This window comes from Miscanthus floridulus, chromosome 16, assembly GCF_019320115.1.
Source record: "Miscanthus floridulus cultivar M001 chromosome 16, ASM1932011v1, whole genome shotgun sequence".
NCBI classification, from domain to species: domain Eukaryota; kingdom Viridiplantae; phylum Streptophyta; class Magnoliopsida; order Poales; family Poaceae; genus Miscanthus; species Miscanthus floridulus.
This window is the reverse complement of record NC_089595.1, coordinates 16,451,923-16,471,522: the sequence shown is the minus strand read 5'-3', so window position 1 is coordinate 16,471,522 and position 19,600 is coordinate 16,451,923. Positions and strand designations below refer to the sequence as shown.

At 44.5% G+C, this 19,600-nt stretch overlaps 2 protein-coding genes and 2 pseudogenes across 2 annotated transcripts; 1 reads left to right on the top strand and 3 right to left on the bottom strand.

Annotated features, from left to right (window-relative positions):
- LOC136512102 (kinesin-like protein KIN-5A) lies at window positions 1-6,865 on the top strand (annotated as a pseudogene).
- A 613-nt stretch (window positions 6,866-7,478) lies between these two features.
- On the bottom strand, window positions 7,479-13,107 carry LOC136511680 (uncharacterized; annotated as a pseudogene).
- A 707-nt stretch (window positions 13,108-13,814) lies between these two features.
- On the bottom strand, window positions 13,815-15,091 carry LOC136510336 (uncharacterized). Its single transcript, XM_066504823.1, has 2 exons — window positions 15,088-15,091; window positions 13,815-14,977 (listed from the first exon to the last, which is right to left on the bottom strand). The coding sequence occupies exons 1-2, from the start codon at window positions 15,089-15,091 to the stop codon at window positions 13,815-13,817; spliced, it is 1,167 nt and encodes a 388-aa protein (XP_066360920.1).
- A 68-nt stretch (window positions 15,092-15,159) lies between these two features.
- LOC136510335 (L10-interacting MYB domain-containing protein-like) lies at window positions 15,160-17,193 on the bottom strand. The gene is made up of 3 exons (XM_066504822.1): window positions 16,858-17,193; window positions 15,787-16,107; window positions 15,160-15,705 (listed from the first exon to the last, which is right to left on the bottom strand). Exons 1-3 carry the CDS (start codon window positions 17,191-17,193, stop codon window positions 15,160-15,162), a joined length of 1,203 nt encoding a protein of 400 aa, XP_066360919.1.
- Between the last annotated feature and the right edge of the window lie 2,407 nt (window positions 17,194-19,600).

Sequence of the window (19,600 nt, the reverse complement as noted above, 5' to 3'; positions counted from 1 at the left end):
AAGATAAAAGGGAAAAAGGTAGAGGGAGGCCATTGATAGAGGCCACGAGCTGTTCTAGAAGTCACCGAGCTGCAGCTCAGGGGGGCCCTGCTCCCTGGATCTCGCCATCGCCATTGCCGCTGGCCGCTGCCCCCTACCTACTGCTCCTGCTCCTAGTCCTAGTCCTAGTCCTAGACTCCTCCTACTCCAGCAGGTGTTTGTGGATCGCATTGCTGAGTGCTAGGATTCCGTGGTCTGCCTGCGTGTGGGAGTGGGGACAGTGTGAGTACTCCCCTCCCTGCTTCTTGATTCGTCTCTCTGATTGTGTTTTCTAGAGCCACTGCTTTTTTATCTTCTGGTATTGATATTTGTGGAGTGGGTTTGATGCGGCTTCCTGCGAGAAAGATCTCATTTTGATGGTCTGTCTGAGGTTTTTCCGCTTGATTTCGGCAGCTAAGTAAGCAGCCGCAGATACCATTTTTTCTTCGAGTATCCGCTCTTGTTGGATTGGATTTCTGAAGTGCTCGCAGATTGTCTCTTTATTTATATCGTGTTGCCTCCTTGTTTCTGATTACCTGTTTGGGATTCCAATCTTCTGGGCATATGTTTTTTTTTCCTTCCGTAGAGCGCGAAAGATCTCATTTTGATGTGCTAAACAGCTGCAATTGCATCTTAATTTGCTTCGGTCTCCTCCATTGAAGATCTCATTGGGGGTTTCTCCAAGATTTGCATCTGCATAGCGTTTGTCTCGATGCTGTTGTCTGTTCTGCATTTGGTCCTAGTGGCCGGGCGCATTTCTTTGGCTCTTCATGCGGCTCGTCTGATCTAGGCGACATCCAATTGACTGTCTTTTATTCTGATACGCCAGCTGCTAGTTGTCGGTCTTTATTTTGAGTTCAGCTGTTGGAGGATTTGGAAACTGCATTTCAAGAATTAAGGATCAACGCAGAATTTGATATTGGCGGGGCTGCTGTTCAGAGGAATTGGAGATGGACAAGAAGAATTGCCCTCCATCGCCATCGCCATCGCCATTGCCAAGGTCGACTGAGAAGTCTGGAAGAGAATTGAGATCCGGGGAGGCCAATGGCAGCACAAACAGCAATAGTAACACCATCTCAAAAGGTGACAAGGAGAAAGGAGTCAATGTGCAAGTCATTCTAAGATGCAGGTGGAGAGGGCTCAGTAGTTCAAGCTTAAAAGTTCCTTCTAACTTTGTTTTTGTTATCACAATGTGTGATTTCATTCGTTCAGGCCCTTGAGTGATGAAGAAACAAAGTCGAATACTCCTGTGGTTATTTCGTGCAATGAGCGTCGCCGGGAAGTTGCCGCCACTCAAATTATTGCCAATAAGCAGATTGATCGTACATTTGCATTCGATAAGGTATTAGTTCACCTTGAACTGTCACTTTCTGTTGAGCAGTTACTTGATTGTTTCTTTGATACTTCGAATTTACCTAGTCTTGTTTACTTCATGTCCATGTGTTTTAACTCAGATTTAGTTAACTATTTCGTTTTGAGTAGGTTTTTGGCCCATCATCCAGGCAGAAAGATTTGTTTGAACAATCCATCTCGCCGATAGTAAATGAGGTCCTTGAAGGTTATAATTGCACTATTTTCGCTTATGGGCAAACTGGTACCGGGAAAAACTTACACAATGGAGGGAGGTGGGACTAGAAAGACCAAGGTAAATATTTTGTTATGCATATAATCTGAAGGTGTAGCTTGGATCTGCATTTTAATTGTTAACTGGTTCTTCCAATGTCTAGAATGGTGAACTTCCAACTGATGCTGGTGTTATCCCAAGGGCTGTAAGGCAAATCTTTGACATTCTCGAGTCTCAGTGCGCAGAGTATAGCATGAAAGTCACCTTTCTTGAGCTTTACAATGAAGAAATCACTGATCTGTTGGCACCTGAAGAACCAAAATTCCCTGTTCCTGAAGACAAGACGAAAAAACCTATTGCCCTTATGGAAGATGGAAAGGGGTTTGTTTTTGTGAGAGGACTTGAAGAAGAAGTCGTGTACTCAGCTGGCGAAATCTACAAGATTCTTGACAAGGGTTCTGCAAAGAGGCGTACTGCAGAAACATTGCTGAACAAGCAAAGTAGTAGGTCACACTCTATATTCTCAATCACAATCCACATTAAGGAACTCACTCATGAGGGTGAGGAGATGATCAAAATTGGGAAGCTTAATCTTGTCGATCTAGCTGGTTCAGAAAATATATCACGCTCAGGTGCTAGAGATGTGAGTAACTTCTAAATGTCCAATTATAGATAAAAAAAAGATCAAATGCTTCTCTCTGATCTTTCAAATTGAATAAAGTACTTTAACATTGAATTTACATTGCAGGGCAGAGCGAGAGAGGCTGGAGAGATCAACAAGAGTTTGCTCACGCTTGGTCGTGTTATTAATGCTCTAGTAGAGCACTCTGGACATGTCCCATACAGGTAACCCTAAGAAAGGCCCTTGACAACTTTGATTTTAGTAACACATTGCTCAATGACAATTTATGTGTATCTTTTTAGTTTCAGAGATAGTAAACTCACAAGGTTGCTGAGAGATTCATTGGGAGGGAAAACAAAGACTTGCATTATTGCTACAATATCACCTTCAGTATATTGCTTGGAAGAGACATTGAGCACACTTGATTATGCACACCGTGCAAAAAATATCAAGAACAAGCCAGAGGTTTTATTTATTCTTTTTTTATTTGTTTGGATGAGTCAGTCATGCTGATGTTTCGGTTATTTTAGACAGTACAAAGTTCACAATTGGTTGCTGTAGGCTAACTTGGCCTGATGTAAAATTCAGGTAAATCAAAGGATGATGAAGTCTGCTGTGATTAAGGACTTGTACTATGAAATTGACCGCCTCAAACAAGGTTCTTCTTGCTAATTTTTGTAACTTGGAATGATAAGGATCATACATCTTGTATTCATCCGGTCTCCTGTATGTCTCCAGAGGTGTTTGCTGCAAGAGAGAAGAATGGTATCTATATTCCAAGAGAGCGCTACCTCCAAGAAGAAGCTGAGAAAAAGGTTTATCTTGATTTTCCAATAAACCCATATTTGGTTTTGTTCAGATAAACTGAACCTAGATTTATTTTGTGTATCATCGTCTCATCTTTTTCAAATTATCTTTGTCACTTAGGCCATGACAGAGAAAATTGAACGACTGGGAGCTGATCTGGAGGCTAGGGATAAGGTTAGTTGCCTTAAGCATTTGAAAAAAAATGATTGTGTTATTAATGGCTGAGATGTAATTTTTTTTTTGCCAAATCTGTGATCAGCAATTGGTTGAACTAAAAGAGCTTTATGATGCTGAACAACGTCTGAGTGCAGAGTTGGGTGAAAAACTTGGAAAAACTCAGGTATCCTTCCAGTCTGAGTCATCTGGTTTTACAGTCTTAGCAAATTTGTTACTTATCACTTCAGTCTTGTCTCTTGATTGTAGAAAGATCTGGAGGACACCAAGAGTGCTCTGCATGATCTAGAAGAAAAATACAATGAAGCAAAGTCTACTATTAAAGAAAAGGAATATGTCATATTTAACCTTCTGAAATCAGGTTTGTTGTGATCACTAAGGGCACTCAAAGTGCAGGAAACTATGATAGTTTTTATAGATATTAATTGCACTGTCATGTAGACAATTTGCTGATGTGGCAAATGATTTAATGAGGAGAGAGAAGAAAAACCCAAGAAACCAAGTCTAAGTAAGAAACTGGGTCTTCACAGTTATCGATGGACAAGACACTACTCGTAGTCCATTGGGAGAGCAAACATAGTTTCTATCACTACTTATGTCCTATATTGTAGAAAATGTTGCACTGTGTATGATAGTTTCTTGGTACAATGTCCTAGGCTATAGAAACTGTTAATAGTTTCTTGCATTGGGAGTGCTCTAATTCATGCAAGACTTGAGGCTTATCATATTCTGCACATTTTTCTGTGTTCTTTTTTGTAAACTTAAATATTCAGTTGATATAAAATTTATAACCTTTCAGGGGTTTCTTGGTTCCTCAATGCTTGGTTTCGATTAATCAGTCCTATGCCTGTTTATTGGTTTTGCCATTCATTCAGTAACAAGTACTTCGGTTTTCTCCACAGAAAAATCACTAGTGGATTGTGCATATAAGCTTCGTGCGGAGTTAGAAAATGCAGCAGCAGATGTTTCTGGGTTATTCTCCAAAATAGGTTAGGGATCTTAACTATTTTTCCTAATACCAGGGATCTTAACCGGATCACCCCTTTTTTGTGACTGTTATGGACTTGGTCTCACTTCAGTGGGCACTATTCTTCACTACTTGCAGAGCGCAAAGACAGGATAGAAGATGGGAACAGGTCGATAGTGCAGAGATTTAGGATCTCAACTGACCCATCAGCTGGATGCCTTGCATAAAACTGTATCCAGTTCTGTCATGCAACAGGAGGACCACCTTAATGAAATGGAACATGATATGCAATCCTTTGTGTCTTCAAAAGATGAAGGTAATTCAGTCTCTTATGTTTCTCACGGCCTTGCTTAGTTTTGTTCTGAAATGCTATGCGAGAGTATTTATTGATATGCATCAGTTATCCATGTTTAGGCTGCACAAGGGCTAAGAGAGAGTGTACAAAAGCTCAAAGTCTTGCATGGTTCCGGTATCACTGCTTTGGATGATTTAGGCAGGTGAAATTGACATGAATTCGCAGGACAACATTTGAGAGATTAAATTCACAAATACAATCACATACATCAGCCCTTGAGAAAGTAAGTTCAATTCAGTTGGCCTAATGTGAATGCAGCTGGATTTTGCAACATTTCTGATTGTTTATTTCTATTTGAAGTGTTTTGGAGGAATTGCTTCGGAAGCAGATAACTTGTTAAATGAGCTTCAGTGCAGCCTATCGAAACAAGAAGAGAGACTAGCCCATTTTGCAAAGAAGCAGAGGGAGGTCTGCATCTTGTCGAAGCATAAAATCATTTGCTGTTCTCCTAAGCTGCTTTGTGTTGTAACTTTTGTTGTTGGGATGCAGGGACACCTGAGAGCTGTGGAAGCATCACGGTCCATCTCAAAGATCACTGCTGGTTTCTTCCACTCGCTAGATGTTCATGCATCTAAGCTCACCAGTATTTTGGAAGACACACAAAAGCGTGCAAGATCAACAACTTGTTGACCTTGAAAAGAAATTTGAGGTGCTTATTGCACAAACTTTATGCAGTTCACTGTATGTTATGATCTCACAACATAGCATAATTTATTATTTTTAACAGGAGTGTGCAGCTAATGAAGAAAAACAACTTCTAGAGAAGGTGGCGGAGATGCTTGCAAGTTCCAATGCACGGAAGAAGAAGCTGGTAAGGATTTTCAATTCTTTCAGCAGTTTAGACTTTGTTTTGTACCCATCTGATTAATATAATCAAGTAAATGATGTGCTATAAAAAGAAGTAATGTTCTCAAGGATAGATGACCTGAACTATCACACCACTGCTACACACTGTTCATCATGAGCATGTATTGCAGGTCCAAACAGCAGGTAGGTAGCCTTCGAGAGAGCTGCTGTAAACAGAACAAGTCACCTGCAGAAAGAAATTTCGACGGCCCAGGACTTTACCTCATCCGTGCGGGAAAAGTGGGGCTTTTATATGGAAGAAACCGAGAAGAATTATATCGAGGATACCACTGCAGTTGACAGTGGAAGGTCTTGCTTGGCCGAAGTGCTTGTAGAATGGTCAGTACTCAGTACAGCATCGTGTATTCATGTGATGGTGGTTCCTTCTGGTCCAAAACGTGGATGTTCTGAAATTTGACCTTCACTTGGAAATTATTGCAGCAAGGCGAAGACTACCATGGGTGCACAACAATGGAAGAAGTGCGGAGGATTCTCTATTCAGCCTTGGCAAAGGAAATGTGGAATCTGTAGATTCTATAGTCAGGTATCAGAATAGGGAATTGACATGGGCAATAAAAAAATTCTCTGTTGAAATGAATGGTAGGCGACCGAGTATGTGCTGAAGTGCTTGTGTGTATGAACAGGACCGGAACAGAGGCCAACCAAGTACTGCGTTCCAAATTGTCATCTGCGGCATCGTCAACTCTTGAAGATATAGATGTTGCAAACAAGGCTCTCCTTTCTTCAATTGACAGTAAGACCACACTCTGAAACTTGGCCTCACCTAAGTGCATAGCATAGCATTGAACAACTTCCCTTTTCCTTACGAACATATTCCTGGCATCTCAGGCTCGCTGAAGCTTGACCATGACGCATGTGCACAAACATTGGTGCGATTCTTACGCCAGTGCCATGGGGAAATGAGGGAGCTGAAGGGGGAGCATCACCACAAGGTTGTGGAGATCAGTGCAAAACGCTGGGAAATGCCTTGAGGAAGAGTATCTGGTGAGCAGTCATGAAAAGCTAACAGGTAGTCCATAGAATGCATGTCTCTGACTGATGAAATCGCCACTGCACCTTGAAATTCAACAGGTGGATGAACCATCGTGTTCGACGCCAAGGAGAAGGCAGATCGACCTGCCAAGTGTGGAGTCAATAGAGGAGCTGCGAACACCAGACTACGACGAACTTCTCAAGTCGTTCCGGGAGTCGAGGGGGAGCTGGAAGCAGGCAAATGGAGACACAAGACATTTGTCAGAGGCGGCACAGGAACCAACAGTCATGGATTCAAGAATTCCTCTCATAGGAAGAAATTAGATTTACCAAAAGCTTGTAAAAAGAAAAGGAGGAAGAAGAAAGGCATGTGTTTAGATTACCTTTTCCACATTGGTGTTGATAGTGGTATTGGTTAACTGCTGTTTTGTTTGGTTGATGCTTGTTTGTTCTTAGGGTGGTCTACTTGTACAGTGAGTCATATATACCTGCTATCGCATCATTGAATCTGTTGTAATATATATGCTGGTGTCCACCAGGTGTAGTCAGCCTGCCCTAAAGCCCTAGTGTCTGTCTGTCCTCATGATTCGTCAGTTATTTGTCCAACTCTTGTTTTAGGATACGTGTTAGTACCAGATGGCGTTAGTCAATACAGTAGTATGGTTGCCGTGATACTAACAAAAAAAAGTGTGAATGGTGAAACGTATAAATGCTACATTGACCTTTTATACATAACTGTAAACTTAATCACGATTTATTTATTACACTAGCACCTGTTAGCCGTTATTGACCTTTACACATCTATACCCGCAATGACTGACTCATAAGTTAGCTCTTAACATTTTTTTTTCATATTTTAATATTAGAGAGAGAGAAACTAGCTCTGGATCAAGAGCTAGGCTCATACACGTATTTCTAAGATTATGCGAGAGTGTCACTAATCATACCATGAGTCATTGCTAAGAGCAAGCACTGTTGGAGAGGGTGGCTTAGAGCTAGCGCAACTGACTTATACCATTACTGGTGCAGTGTGTCAAACCACACTCATCAGACGGCTGTGGCCGCTTGGCTGGACACTGCCCGCTGTAGGACATAGCAGGCAGCATTCGTAACAAAGCATCAGACACCAGAATTCACGGTAGCAGCAGCCTCTAAACGGAAGAAATCATCCATTATCGACAGCGCCATTTCATTTCATCCAAACATTAACACACATACCACATAAAATGCCTAATAACTTTAAGATTAGAAGTGTGTCACACCTGCTGCTGCAGCAGCACACTAGGGAAAAAAAGGTAAACTACAGGAGCCCATTTAAATTATGGCAAGAATGTACAAGCTATCTCAACTACAAAAGATCGGTTTTGGCGGAGTCAAGGCCTCGTACAGCAGTTTCTGCTATGGTGTCCCAGGTGCATATATGTATAATAGCAACAAGAAAATGAATGCCGTCTTCTATCCTGCAAAACAACGAAGTAGCCGTCACAATGGGGTTCATGGATGAAGGGACAGCAGGGTTTGTGTTGTCCAATGGTTAGAAAACAAGTGCAGTTATCAGAAATTCAGAATATTTACTGAAACGAGGATGGATGCTAATGGAAAAGGCGTTTCCTCGTCTGATATCTAGTATCATGAGCTATTTGTAATTATCATTTTAAATACATAAACATCTATTTGCAGGGAACTACATGATCTGACTGGGACATGAGGACTCAATGGTCAGCTGCCCCCGAAACTGCTCCAAGCTACAGTATATGATGAATTAGAAGCATATAGATATCCTAAAATGAAGTAGTGGGGCTACTGCATTCCTGACTATAACTAAGCACGGCCTGCGCAGCTGGGCACCAAATATATATTACTGGCATAGGAAAACTGCCTTGGTGCTAACTTCATGTATGAAATCATAAAATTCAAGCAGTGTTATAGAATAGTCTCCCTCTTTCAACGACAATCTGTAATCAACATCTGAAAGAAAGTTGCCTATTTATAAACAATGTAACCACAGGCCACACGGTAATCACATGTCCAAAGAAAGCAGTAAACATAGAAGAATTATAAGATGATAATATAATCCCACAGAAAGTATAACATGACAATTTCACTATAAAACAGACTGAGCTGTGCTGAAAACCCATCTTAGCATTTCTAGTTTACATTACTGCAGCTTAGAGGGAAAGAGAAACAACACTAAGAATGAAACAAATTCTCCTAATACTAGCCAACTGTAGCAATAAGAACGACACAGATGAAATATGGTTTCTGCAGAAATTACCTATGCTGACCCTTCAACACATTTCTAGCTGATTGAACCAGTGATATGTTCTTATTCATGGTGGGGTGGCATCCATGCTGGTGTTCTCAGAGAGCGCCGTATTGGTTTTATTCTGTTCTGGGAGTGACTGCCAACTTGCTGTATTGTCATCAGCCCTGCTGCCTGGTTTTGCATCTATTGAATTCGAGCCACCATCATCTGGTGTTGCATCATTGTAAACAACTCCACCTGATTCTTCATAAATTTTTGATGATGGAACAGCATTAAGATCAGGATCACCTTCCAGGCCACCAGAAGATGGATTCTGAGTTGGATGATTTCCCTCGTCGTTAGCTTCTCCTGACAATGTATCTCCATGGTCTGTCTTTTGTTTTTTTGCATTGCTTGCTGAAGGGGTGCCAGGTGCCATCGTCATCAATATCATCATTTGCTGCACCATGGCTCTGCAAGATCAGAGATATCCCTCCTTGGTCTCTTCCATTTCTTTGTAGATGATGTGCCATCATCCTCAAAATCTTCCTCCTCCCTGCCCCTGTGCAGATAGGTCCACAATTTTTTGTCATTATCATATAGCACACAAGGGTCACGTTCATAATGCAAACGATCGAGAGCTCCACTGACGACTTGATTAATTGCAGCCTCTTTATTGGCTTCTTCATGGTTTAGGTATTGTGAATCCCTGAGTAGTGTGCAGACATCGGCTCTAGTTCCAGTTATTGCAGGCAACCTAGACGCAGCATCCCTTACAAGACAGAGGATAGTAACATGTGGCGGTCGATCAGGTAAGAGCATGGGGTGACCCCTCGCTTTCGCTGTTGGCTTTCCACCTCCTCTTCTCAAGGGAGCAACTATAGACTTCTCCCCATCAGCAGCAGTATAGCAAAAATGCTCTATCAGGTATTGAGTACCTCAAAAATTCCTCACGCTGGAAATATGCCCTTGCTTCATCTGAGCTTGGGCTTATTGTGTTCAGACTTTTCTGCGCTTTAAGCTCCTTGAACCTTTCCTTCAAATCCAAGTTTGCAGGATTTGGTGGTGGAGGTGGTGGAAGGGAACCTATCTGCTTAAGGGTTTCCTGACCACTTTTCAGCCAATTAGAAAATGCATCAACCAACTTAACAAGCATCTTGTGCGGTATACTCCATGCTTCAGCAGAAGTTTCTTCATCGGGGCCATCATATGATGAAACAGAAGGTACTGGACCAACCCAGAACCAACTTTTGTTTGACTTCTCATAGGCAACTAATGCTTTCCAGCCCTTTGCACCTAGAGGAGCTGTTCTAGATGAAAGTACTTTCAATACTCCTCGAACTAAATCCTGGAGGGGCTCCTGTGTTTCAAGTATCCTAGGATCTCCAGGATTTGCTCTAATTCGATTGACAATCTCTTGAACAGTAAGTGCCGGTGCATTGATTGGTACAGTTTGTTCTGCAGCACTGGCATTTGCACCCTCAAGGACCTGTTCAGCTTGATCTGTTGTACTTTGTTCTTGGTGAGGTGTTTTGCTGCGTTCTTCACTGTTGAACCATTTTTCACCCTCCTCTCCATCTGGTTGCTTCGCTGTGGCTGGAGTACCCTCAGCAGGAGTGACCATAGCCTTCTTTACGGCAGTTAACAGATGTACAACAGAGAACGAAAAACCAGTATGGATCGTTGGTGTTATCGGTACATACTTCTTCTTGGGCTTCTCAACCTTCTCAGGCTTCTCAGGCTCTGCAGTTGCCACATTATTTTCGGGTACAGTAGCAGCTGGTTCTGCTATAACAACTGCATCTGTGGTGCTGCTCTCTAGCTTCTTTTTGCTTTTCTTCTTGGATCCACCAATGTTCTCAACAACCTTTGGGCCAGATGACAAATGCTCACCATGCTCATCCAGGCTAGGAACTTCGACTTCTTCCTTTTGCTTTTTTGGAGCTAGGAGCTGACTCTTTCAGTACCACCATAATCACCATTAGAATCTTGGACTGCATGGCCTGATCTACTGGCAATGCCTTTCATTCTCCGCCAACCTGGACGAGTCATTGGCATTTTCATTGACTTCATGCAGATCGGAGTTATCATAAACATGCATGTCCAGATTTGCCATCCCTTTCCGTTTCCTTTCACCACTTGCTGCTGGAGGTTTCATGACATCACTAATCTGTTCTGTCATCATCACATCCACATCACGTAAATAACCAGTCTCTGAAACCTTCCCTTTGAATCCTTTGCTCTGGGAGGGTTCTAAATCTGCATCAGCAGTAGGATAGTTCATTTTGGACCACTTTAGCAAGCTTGTTTGACTTTTTGACACCATGTGCTGGTCTATGATACCCAGAATGGTGACGCTCTGTCTTCCGTTCGAGATAATGCACTTCCCCGCCAGTCTTCAAACTTTTCCGATGAATCAGATTCTGTCTCCTCACTTTGAGCATATACAGCATTGCTCCTGGAGTGCTTCCTGGCCAGTCCTATCTAGTTGTGTACTGGATTTACCTGCCATCGTCGCTTGTGATATCTTGCTTCTAGGGTCAGAACCAACACAGGGCATCATTAACCTGTTGCTCAATACTTTTATAGGACTTAACCTTCAGGCCATAACCAGCTTGATCTTTCCTGCTCCTGTAATCACCTGCAGACTGCCCCATCTGCCAGTCATCTAAGTTACCAGAGTGGGTACCAGATGGCCAGTTCATCTCATCACCCATTTGAGCTTTATTAGTGTGCACACCTTTTCCACCTCGTACCCAGTCTCTCTCTGAGTACCTTGCATTCCTTCTGGTGTCAAAATATGGAGGATCATATGCTGATGCTAAGGTGACTCCCTGATTAGCACTGGGATTCCTGCCATAGTAGTAAGGAGAGGCAGTATGGTTATCACTGTAGTTATTTCCATACAGATTGCCATCATAGTTCGTAGCCAGTTCCTTCTTCTTCACTGGCTTGGGCAGCAGCCTTGGAAACCGAGATCTTGACTGAATCCCTTTCATATCCTAGGTCCTCCGAGTAAAGGCCGTCTATGCTCCTGTGATGCTTCCCTCTATGCGCGCCTGAATCATACCCATACGCATTATTATCTTGACGAGAAAGCTCAGATAGTGCCACCACAGCATCGCTGGCCAGAATCCCTCCCATGTACTCCTCATCCACTCCTTTCGGCGTAGCCCACTCGCAGCAGCCCCTTCGACTTCTCCTTCACTAACTTCCCTGCCTTCTTCTGTCCACTCTTATCATGCTTGAAGCCGAGCTAAGACCTGTTCCCCAGACCCCCTGCTCTCGGAATCAGTCTCCGATCCAGCCCGCCTCGCCGAATCTAGAGCTTTTCTTTGCTGCTGCTGCTGCTGCTTCTGTGCCTTCAACGTGTCCAACATCCTCAGCCTCTCATCAAGGCTGTATCCCGCGCGGCCCTTCCAGCAATCCTTGATCTCCCGGAGCCCCCGTACCATGGAGTTGTGGTAGCTCTGCAGCCAGTAGTAATGCTTGCGCAGCTCCACGAAGCGGGTGCCGCGGCGGTACAGATTGACCCTCGGGTCGCAGAGCCCACCCTTGAGGCGCTCGAAGAGGGCGGTGAGGGGGCTCCCGAAGTGGAAGTTCTGCCCCGCGAGGAGCTCGACGAGCGTGCGCGCAAAGGTCTCCTGGTCCATGTCGGGCAGCAAGGCGGCGAGGCGCAGCCGCTCGTCCTCGCTGAGCAGGGTGTTCCAGGCATCGAGCGAGAGCACATCGCCGAGGCCGGTGAGGTCATAGAGCTCCAGCGGCACGGCCACGCTCTGGTCCCCGACCTGGCACATCTCCGCGCCAGGCTCGCCGAGCTCCGCGACAGTCCAGCTCGTCGGAGCCCATCCCTGAGTCCCCCTCGTCCTCTTCCTCTTCCTCGGGCTCATCCTCCTCTTCCTCTTCCTCCTCCACCTCCTCTGGCTCCTCCCTCCGCCGCCACCACCGTTGTCCTCGTCGTCGTCGTCGTCGTCCTCGCCGCCGGCGGAGAAGCCGTCGGCCTCGGACTCCTGCGACGGCGTGGCCCGCGACTCCTCCTCCTCATCGTCCTCCGTGGCATCCGGCGAGGCCTCCTCGCCGCCGTCAAGCCTGGGGAGCCGGACGCCGGCTCCGGTCCTCACGATCGCCATGGCCTCTCCCACCTACGCCGCCGAGCCAAAAAGAAAACACCGCAACAAAGCCAAAGCAGTTAAAACCCTAGCCCCCAATCCACTGCCTCCTAGCAACAGGAAGGAAGGAATCAAGCAGGGGCGCAGTACATGAGGAGCGAAGCGAAGCGAAGCTCACTCACCGGAACGACCCCCACGCGGGCGGAGCGAAGCGGAGCGGCCGGGATGCGGCGAAACCCTAACCCTAGCACGCGCGCGGCGACGAGCGAGGGGACGGGACGGGAAAGGGGGCAAGTTGTGAGGGGAGGGCGACGGGGCGCTGGGGTAAATAGTGGGTGGGGGAGGAAGACGACGGCGACGTGGCGCGCGCGGGAGCCGTCGGATCGGGGGAGGGCCGCCGCGGGGGTGGGGAGTGGCGGCGGGTGGGAATAGGGCGCACGGGCAGGGGGCCGTCCGCAAAAGTGTTTTTAGTCGGGGTCGGTCGAGTGCGGAGAAGGAGACGGAGACGAGGGAGACGCACACGAGGAAGGGGAAAGCCCCGCGGCCGGGTTCGCGGGCCCGGCTCTGGCAGGTGGGCCCCGCTCTCTCTCGTGTCGGGTTCCCGGGTTTGCGCGGGAACTTAACTTCGATCGCGGGCTTTTTCGTTGGTTGGTTGATGATACTCGCAGCCTGTTCTGTATTTGGCTTGCCTGCGTTTTTCTCTCACGTCGAACTAGCAAGTAGTCCTTCAGCCACAAGCTTATGGCCCTGTTTGTTTTAGCTTTTCCGAGTCTTGCTTATAAGCTGAGCAGGCTTATCTGATAAGCCACGATCTGGAGAATCTGCTGTCTAAATAAGCTGGGCGTTTGGCTGTCCTGATTATTTTTGGTAGATTATCTGTCCTGGATGTAAATTGACCTATGTACCCCTGCGGCTGATTATACCTCTTTTGGTTCGTCACAATGATGTGAAGATAATGGTGGGAATATTTTTAAAGTTTCAGATAGCAATATGGCTCCATTAAGTTGCAATGTACAATAATAGTCGAAAATAACATCCATTTGGGTAATGTAATTGCTACAAAATACTTAAGTTTCTAATAATGAATCACCCAACCAACGTATTAGCAATAGCATCACGGAAAGCACACATTCATATCATCCGCCGAACCACCACCATCAGCTGAAGGAACTTGGGACCCAACACCACTACTGTCTTCCACATAGGTTTCAAAATGTTCATCATATATGGCATTGTCTCTAATGAAACTATGAAGAGCCATGCAAGCAACGATAATCTTTGATTGCTTCTCAATTGGATAGCTAGGTAACTGCAAGAGAGTGCGCCACTTTATCTTGAGAACTCCAAATAACCGCTCAATCACATTTCGGAGGGATGCATGAGCATAGTTGAACACCTCCTTCGATCCCACTGCATGACGACCATGTTGCCATTCGGGCACATGATACCTTTGTTCCTTGTAAGGTGCTAGATATCCTTTTCTATTAGGACACCCAGAATCAACAAGGTAATACTTGCCTTCAGGTGGATGTGGAAATTTATCCTTGTAGGTGACTAAAGTATCCAAAAATACCCGAGTGTCATGAGCAGATCCAGCCCAACCCGTGACAACAAATGTGAACCGCATATCGAAGTCACAAACCGCCATGACATTTTGTGAAGCATAACCATGTCGTCCAATGTATTTTGCATGTTCACTTTTTGGTACAGTTACAGGTATGTGTGTACCATCAATGGCGCCTATGCAATCGTTGAAATGAGGCCAGAACCTAGCTTGCTGCAGTTTTGGATGAACTGTACCAAAGTGTGGATCCTTAGGTCTTATGATGTCAATAGACAGTCTACAAATTGAGTCAAGTACCTCACTAAACTTTCTACTGATAGTTTCTAAAGAATGACCAAACCTATTTGCAACTTGTCTAAACGATTGAGGTGCACCACATGTCCACAAAAACAAGCCTAAGGCTTCCTTGGTACAAATATCATTAGTTGATCTCAAGCCATAATTCTGAACCAAAGTCCGATGAAGGCGATGGAACATTGACCTTGTCATTCTAAACATGTTATAGCACCGCACTCTATCATTTAGTTGGATTTCAACCCATTGTATCCCTGTCATGACTGGTACATCCGGAACCACCTCCTTGTTCTTTGCAACACTGCTTGTTGACCCCATCAATTCCATTGCAATATATGCAACCATGAAATCCTCATCAGTACCCGATTCATCCTGACTTGCATCCTCATCACTGGAGATGCTCATATTGATTTCAGCACCTAAAATAGGTACACATTATGAAGCATGAGCAAAGGAACAGAGGAAGCATATACACAGAAATAATTATTCGCACAAGCAAAGTCATGACATAAATCATCAAATAATGTACCCATTACAACACTAAATTTTCATCAAATAATGTCTGGAACTGAACAATTTATTTTACTACTACATAACAACACTAAATTTTCCGGTCCTCCCATGCCCGCCTCAGCCAATTAAGCCTCCCATTCAGTGTCTTCAAAGTAACGAACACATCACGGTTTTCCTTTTTCTTAAGCAATTGGGTGGCATAGTAGTGTTCATCACTCCCTTCTTCAGCACCATCGTTAATGACTTGCTCCAACATAGCCCCAATCTCATCTCTAACATGATCAACCGCGTGAGAAGTTGCTGAATTTTTACTACTTTGGGCCTTCTTCTCATATGTGTCGACCAACCTCTTCATAAGTTGATCTCTATATGTCTTCTTTTTCTTTCCAGAGGGGGAACCTTCAGCTGGCCTTTTGTTAGCATTTGGTGTGACATGTGGTGAACCTCTCCCTTCGACTCTCTCACTATCACCATCACCATGACCGGCCTCATGCTCCTCACCCTCTCCATCGTCAGGACCACTTCCAGGAACATAGGATGTCTCATTAGTCACACTGATAGCATCAAACATTATCCGCATCATTTCCTCGTGCTCAAGAACTGCAGTTTTGAAACTTATACATCCTGGCATAGCCTGAAACATTAAATGATAACAATTAGAGGATGACATGCCGTTGAGTACTAAAATACAAAAGATGACATCTTAACTACTCACCGCATTTTGTTCTGTCCACCATTCATCACTGGCAGAAATACATCCGGTCACAGGATCCCTTCCCAACCCAGTGGCTCTCATGTTCAAGGTCTTCCACTGTGCATATTTCTTCTTCAGTACATCCCATCTGTTCTTCATTTGCTCTTTGTCATATGGCCTCTTTGTTCGCTCAAAGAACTTCTTCACCAAATTAGCATAACCCACACTATTCAAGCAATTGTGTGGCCTGTTATGGGCAAGCACTTCTTCTACGCATATTTCATTGAAAACTTTGGCGACAAAAGTATCCCATTTTGCTTGAGGTTTTGATGCTTTTTCCATCTATAAAACACAACTGCCTAATTAAACATCTTGTACTTTGGAACCAAACTGAGCATGAAACAGAGCACTGCAATCCTACAGAACCAAACTGTATTTTGCAAACAGAGCAGACAACAAACAGAGCACTAGCAGTATGGACTGATATAAATTACAAGGTCAGTGTTCTCCAGATCGAAGTGATCCTAAGCACTCGGTACTAGCAGTATGCATTTTCAGACAAGTGAAAGCAAGGACTAATATAAATTGCAGTGCTCAATATTTGTCACACAGGTGCAATTTGTCAGACAAGTGAAAGCAAGGACGATTGCAATTTGTCAGAGCCCGTTGCAAATCGATCGAGTGATCCTAAGCACTCGGCAGCCACTGCAGCTGCCTGGAAGCAGCTAGCTTAGCTGCCCTGGATGCACAGGCACACAGGTGCAGAGTCTGCAAGGATTTGTTAAGCACAAAGCACTACTACGCTGGAAATAAAAAATGATCAGTTGTCAGTGGTTCATCAGCTCACTATCCTGAATAATACAGCTAGCAGCAGTAGAAGTAGCAACTGCTCGTGCAACCTTTCATTCCTCTATTGAATCAGAATCACCACCGTGCCGCGCCCATTGTTTAATCCAAGCAACACAGAACCAAATTACACAACAAGCATTGAGCCATAGTTTCAGACAAATGATGCATTTTCAGCAAGCATTGGCACTAGCAGTATGCATTTTCAGACAAGTGAAAGCAAGGACACCAGTGTTGCGTGCTCACCTTGCTGGACAGCAGCCGGTGGTGGGGATGAAGCGGCAGCAGGCAGTGGAGGTCTTCGAGGTCGGAGATCCGGAGCGGCAGCCGACAGTGGGGATGGAGCCCTTGCTGGATTCGGAGCAGGCTGGCGCACCGGCGGATCCGGAGCAGGGAAGGCCGCGCCTGGGGAGGAGCACCGACGTCTAGAGCAGGCTGGAGCTCCGGCGGAAGGGGAAGGAAGGCCGCGCCTGGGGAGGAGCACCGACGCCTAGGCTGGTCGATCCGGAGCAGGCCTGCAGATCCGAAGCAAGCTGGAGCACCGGCGGAAGGAGAGGGAAGGCCGCGCCTGGGGAGGAGCATCGACGCCCAGACTGGTCCTCTGCGGAGGGGGAGGGGAGGGATGACGGCGCCCTGCTGGAGATTCGGCGGAGGCGGAGGGGAGGGATGACGACGCCCTGGCTGGAGCACCGGTGGAGGTGGATGGGAGGCCCTTCCTTCAGATCCGACCGAGGGGAGGGAATGGGAGGCGAGCAGGGGTTGGGGAATGGGAGGCGGCGGCGGATCTAGAGAGAGGAGGGAGGGCCGGGCGAGCAGGCGTTGGGGGATGGCAGGCGGCGCCGGGGAGGGAGCGAACGGGAGCACGGTGTCGGGAGGGAGGGAGGGAGGGGCATGGAGAGGAAAAGCCAACACGATTTCGGAAACGCGGGGTAAGGCTCGCTTTTTCGGATACGCTGCGGGCGACGGGAGATCGCGGAAGCGCGTTCGCGACTGGACACTGATCGCGGGCCGTTTGTGCGGGATTACTTGCTTATTCCGCTCAGAAGCTGAGCATACGCGGCCCCAAACAGGGCCTATAAGTCAATTCAACTAAAACGAACAGGCTATCGGTCCTCGTCCAAATTATAAATAATATAAATAAATTGTTTTACCTTTGCGGATACATATGATTTTATTATGTATCTAGATATAATTAAAAATTATATACCAAAAAAAGTCGCCATAACTTCTAATTTAGAATAGAAGAAATACGTCTATCTTAAGCAGAAATTTTCTATAATAAATTTAACTATGTTTACGGATAAACTATTATTAATATTAATAACTCTAAACGAGTATATTATAGAAATATATTTTACAATTAATCTAATAATAGTTATTTGGTGCAATAAATATTGACATTTTTTATAGGTTAGATTAAATTTTAACAGATCTTTGGTTTCTAAAAAGGCGAGAATTGCATATTTTCTAAAATAAAGAGAGTATATATACAAAACAAGAAGACATAGCCTATCTTTGGTTCAATTATAGTTTTGCAATCATTCTACCTTGAAACTGTAGAGAAAAAAAAACTGAGATATGTTTAGAACAACCCCAAGAGATTATAAAAAATAGATCTGAAATCTTAGTTTTGGAGGCTCTCTAAATAGCAACCACATAGCATATTTTTTTCCTCTCTCATTCTCTATTTTTGTTTTTTTTAATGCAACTGCATATATCTTTTCATATGATCGGATTGCACCACGTGCTCCCTTGCGTGTATCTTCATGCACAAGATGACGACCGCATTTCTACTCGGGTCAGGCTAGCGCTGGACGCTCGGGCCTAGGCTGCGTCCGGACGCAGCTCCTCTCGTCCCGTGCCTGTTCCGTATCACACGTCCCACTCGTTTGGATTCCACGCTCCTCTGTAACACCTCAAGCGCCACAACAGCCTAGGATGTCACTAACATCCCTTCTCACATGCTAGAGCGTGAAAACTCGGCACCAAACACCCATCAACGTAAACGTGGAAGCAACGATGGGAACAAAGCTATAATTAAAATATGTTCCAACACAAACATTATCAAATGGCCATCAAGCTAGTTAATGCTAAGTTTACTGCAACAAGACATAAGTATAATTATTATCTCTAAATGTAGGTAACATAGTGAAGATGTGCTACTACTCCCATCCCTTCAAGCAAGCATCCAAATCAAGCACTTAAAAAGATAAGAGAGGTGAGAATAAATCTCAGCAAGCAAACTGCCTGAACATGTCATTCAAATTACAGGTTCATTAGACATCGATTTAAACATAGAAGAATACATGTCATAAATAAATAAATAAAGGTTCATGATAAGAATATTTATCCAATGTAATTTCTATAAGGAAATAAAGGACGATATACATAATAATAAACCACCACCACAAATGAATACAACAATACTCCTCATATAAATAAAAAGAATACTCCTTATCTCCAATTCATGGCAACATAAAACTTCAATTTCAATAATTCTCAAAGAGTGCAAATGCAATGCATATGCATGTCCACTGCCTTCATACCCAACAAGGTATGAAGCTGCATCGTACCCTTTCTTGGGCAACGTACGATGTTGTACCGGTACGATCATGACCATAGGTCAACAACATAATCCATAAGAGCAGACATATAACTTTCTCACCGACCTGGCTCTAGAGTACTCCGGAATAGTTATATGACTTTCTCACCGACATGGCTCGATGCATATGCTAATGACAAGAATGCTCATGATGTAATGATATGATACAACTGCAAGTATACTTACCTCATCAGCCACGTACATCCACAACCATAAAACATATCACTTACCTTCCAATGATAAACAAATTCTTACCACATATGTTATATACCCCCATAATAATAAAATATATCACTTACCACATGATAAACAAATGACAAAAGATTCAATATGAAGATCATAAATAAGTTACTTTAAAGGATAAGTGAATTCATACTTAGATTGTCA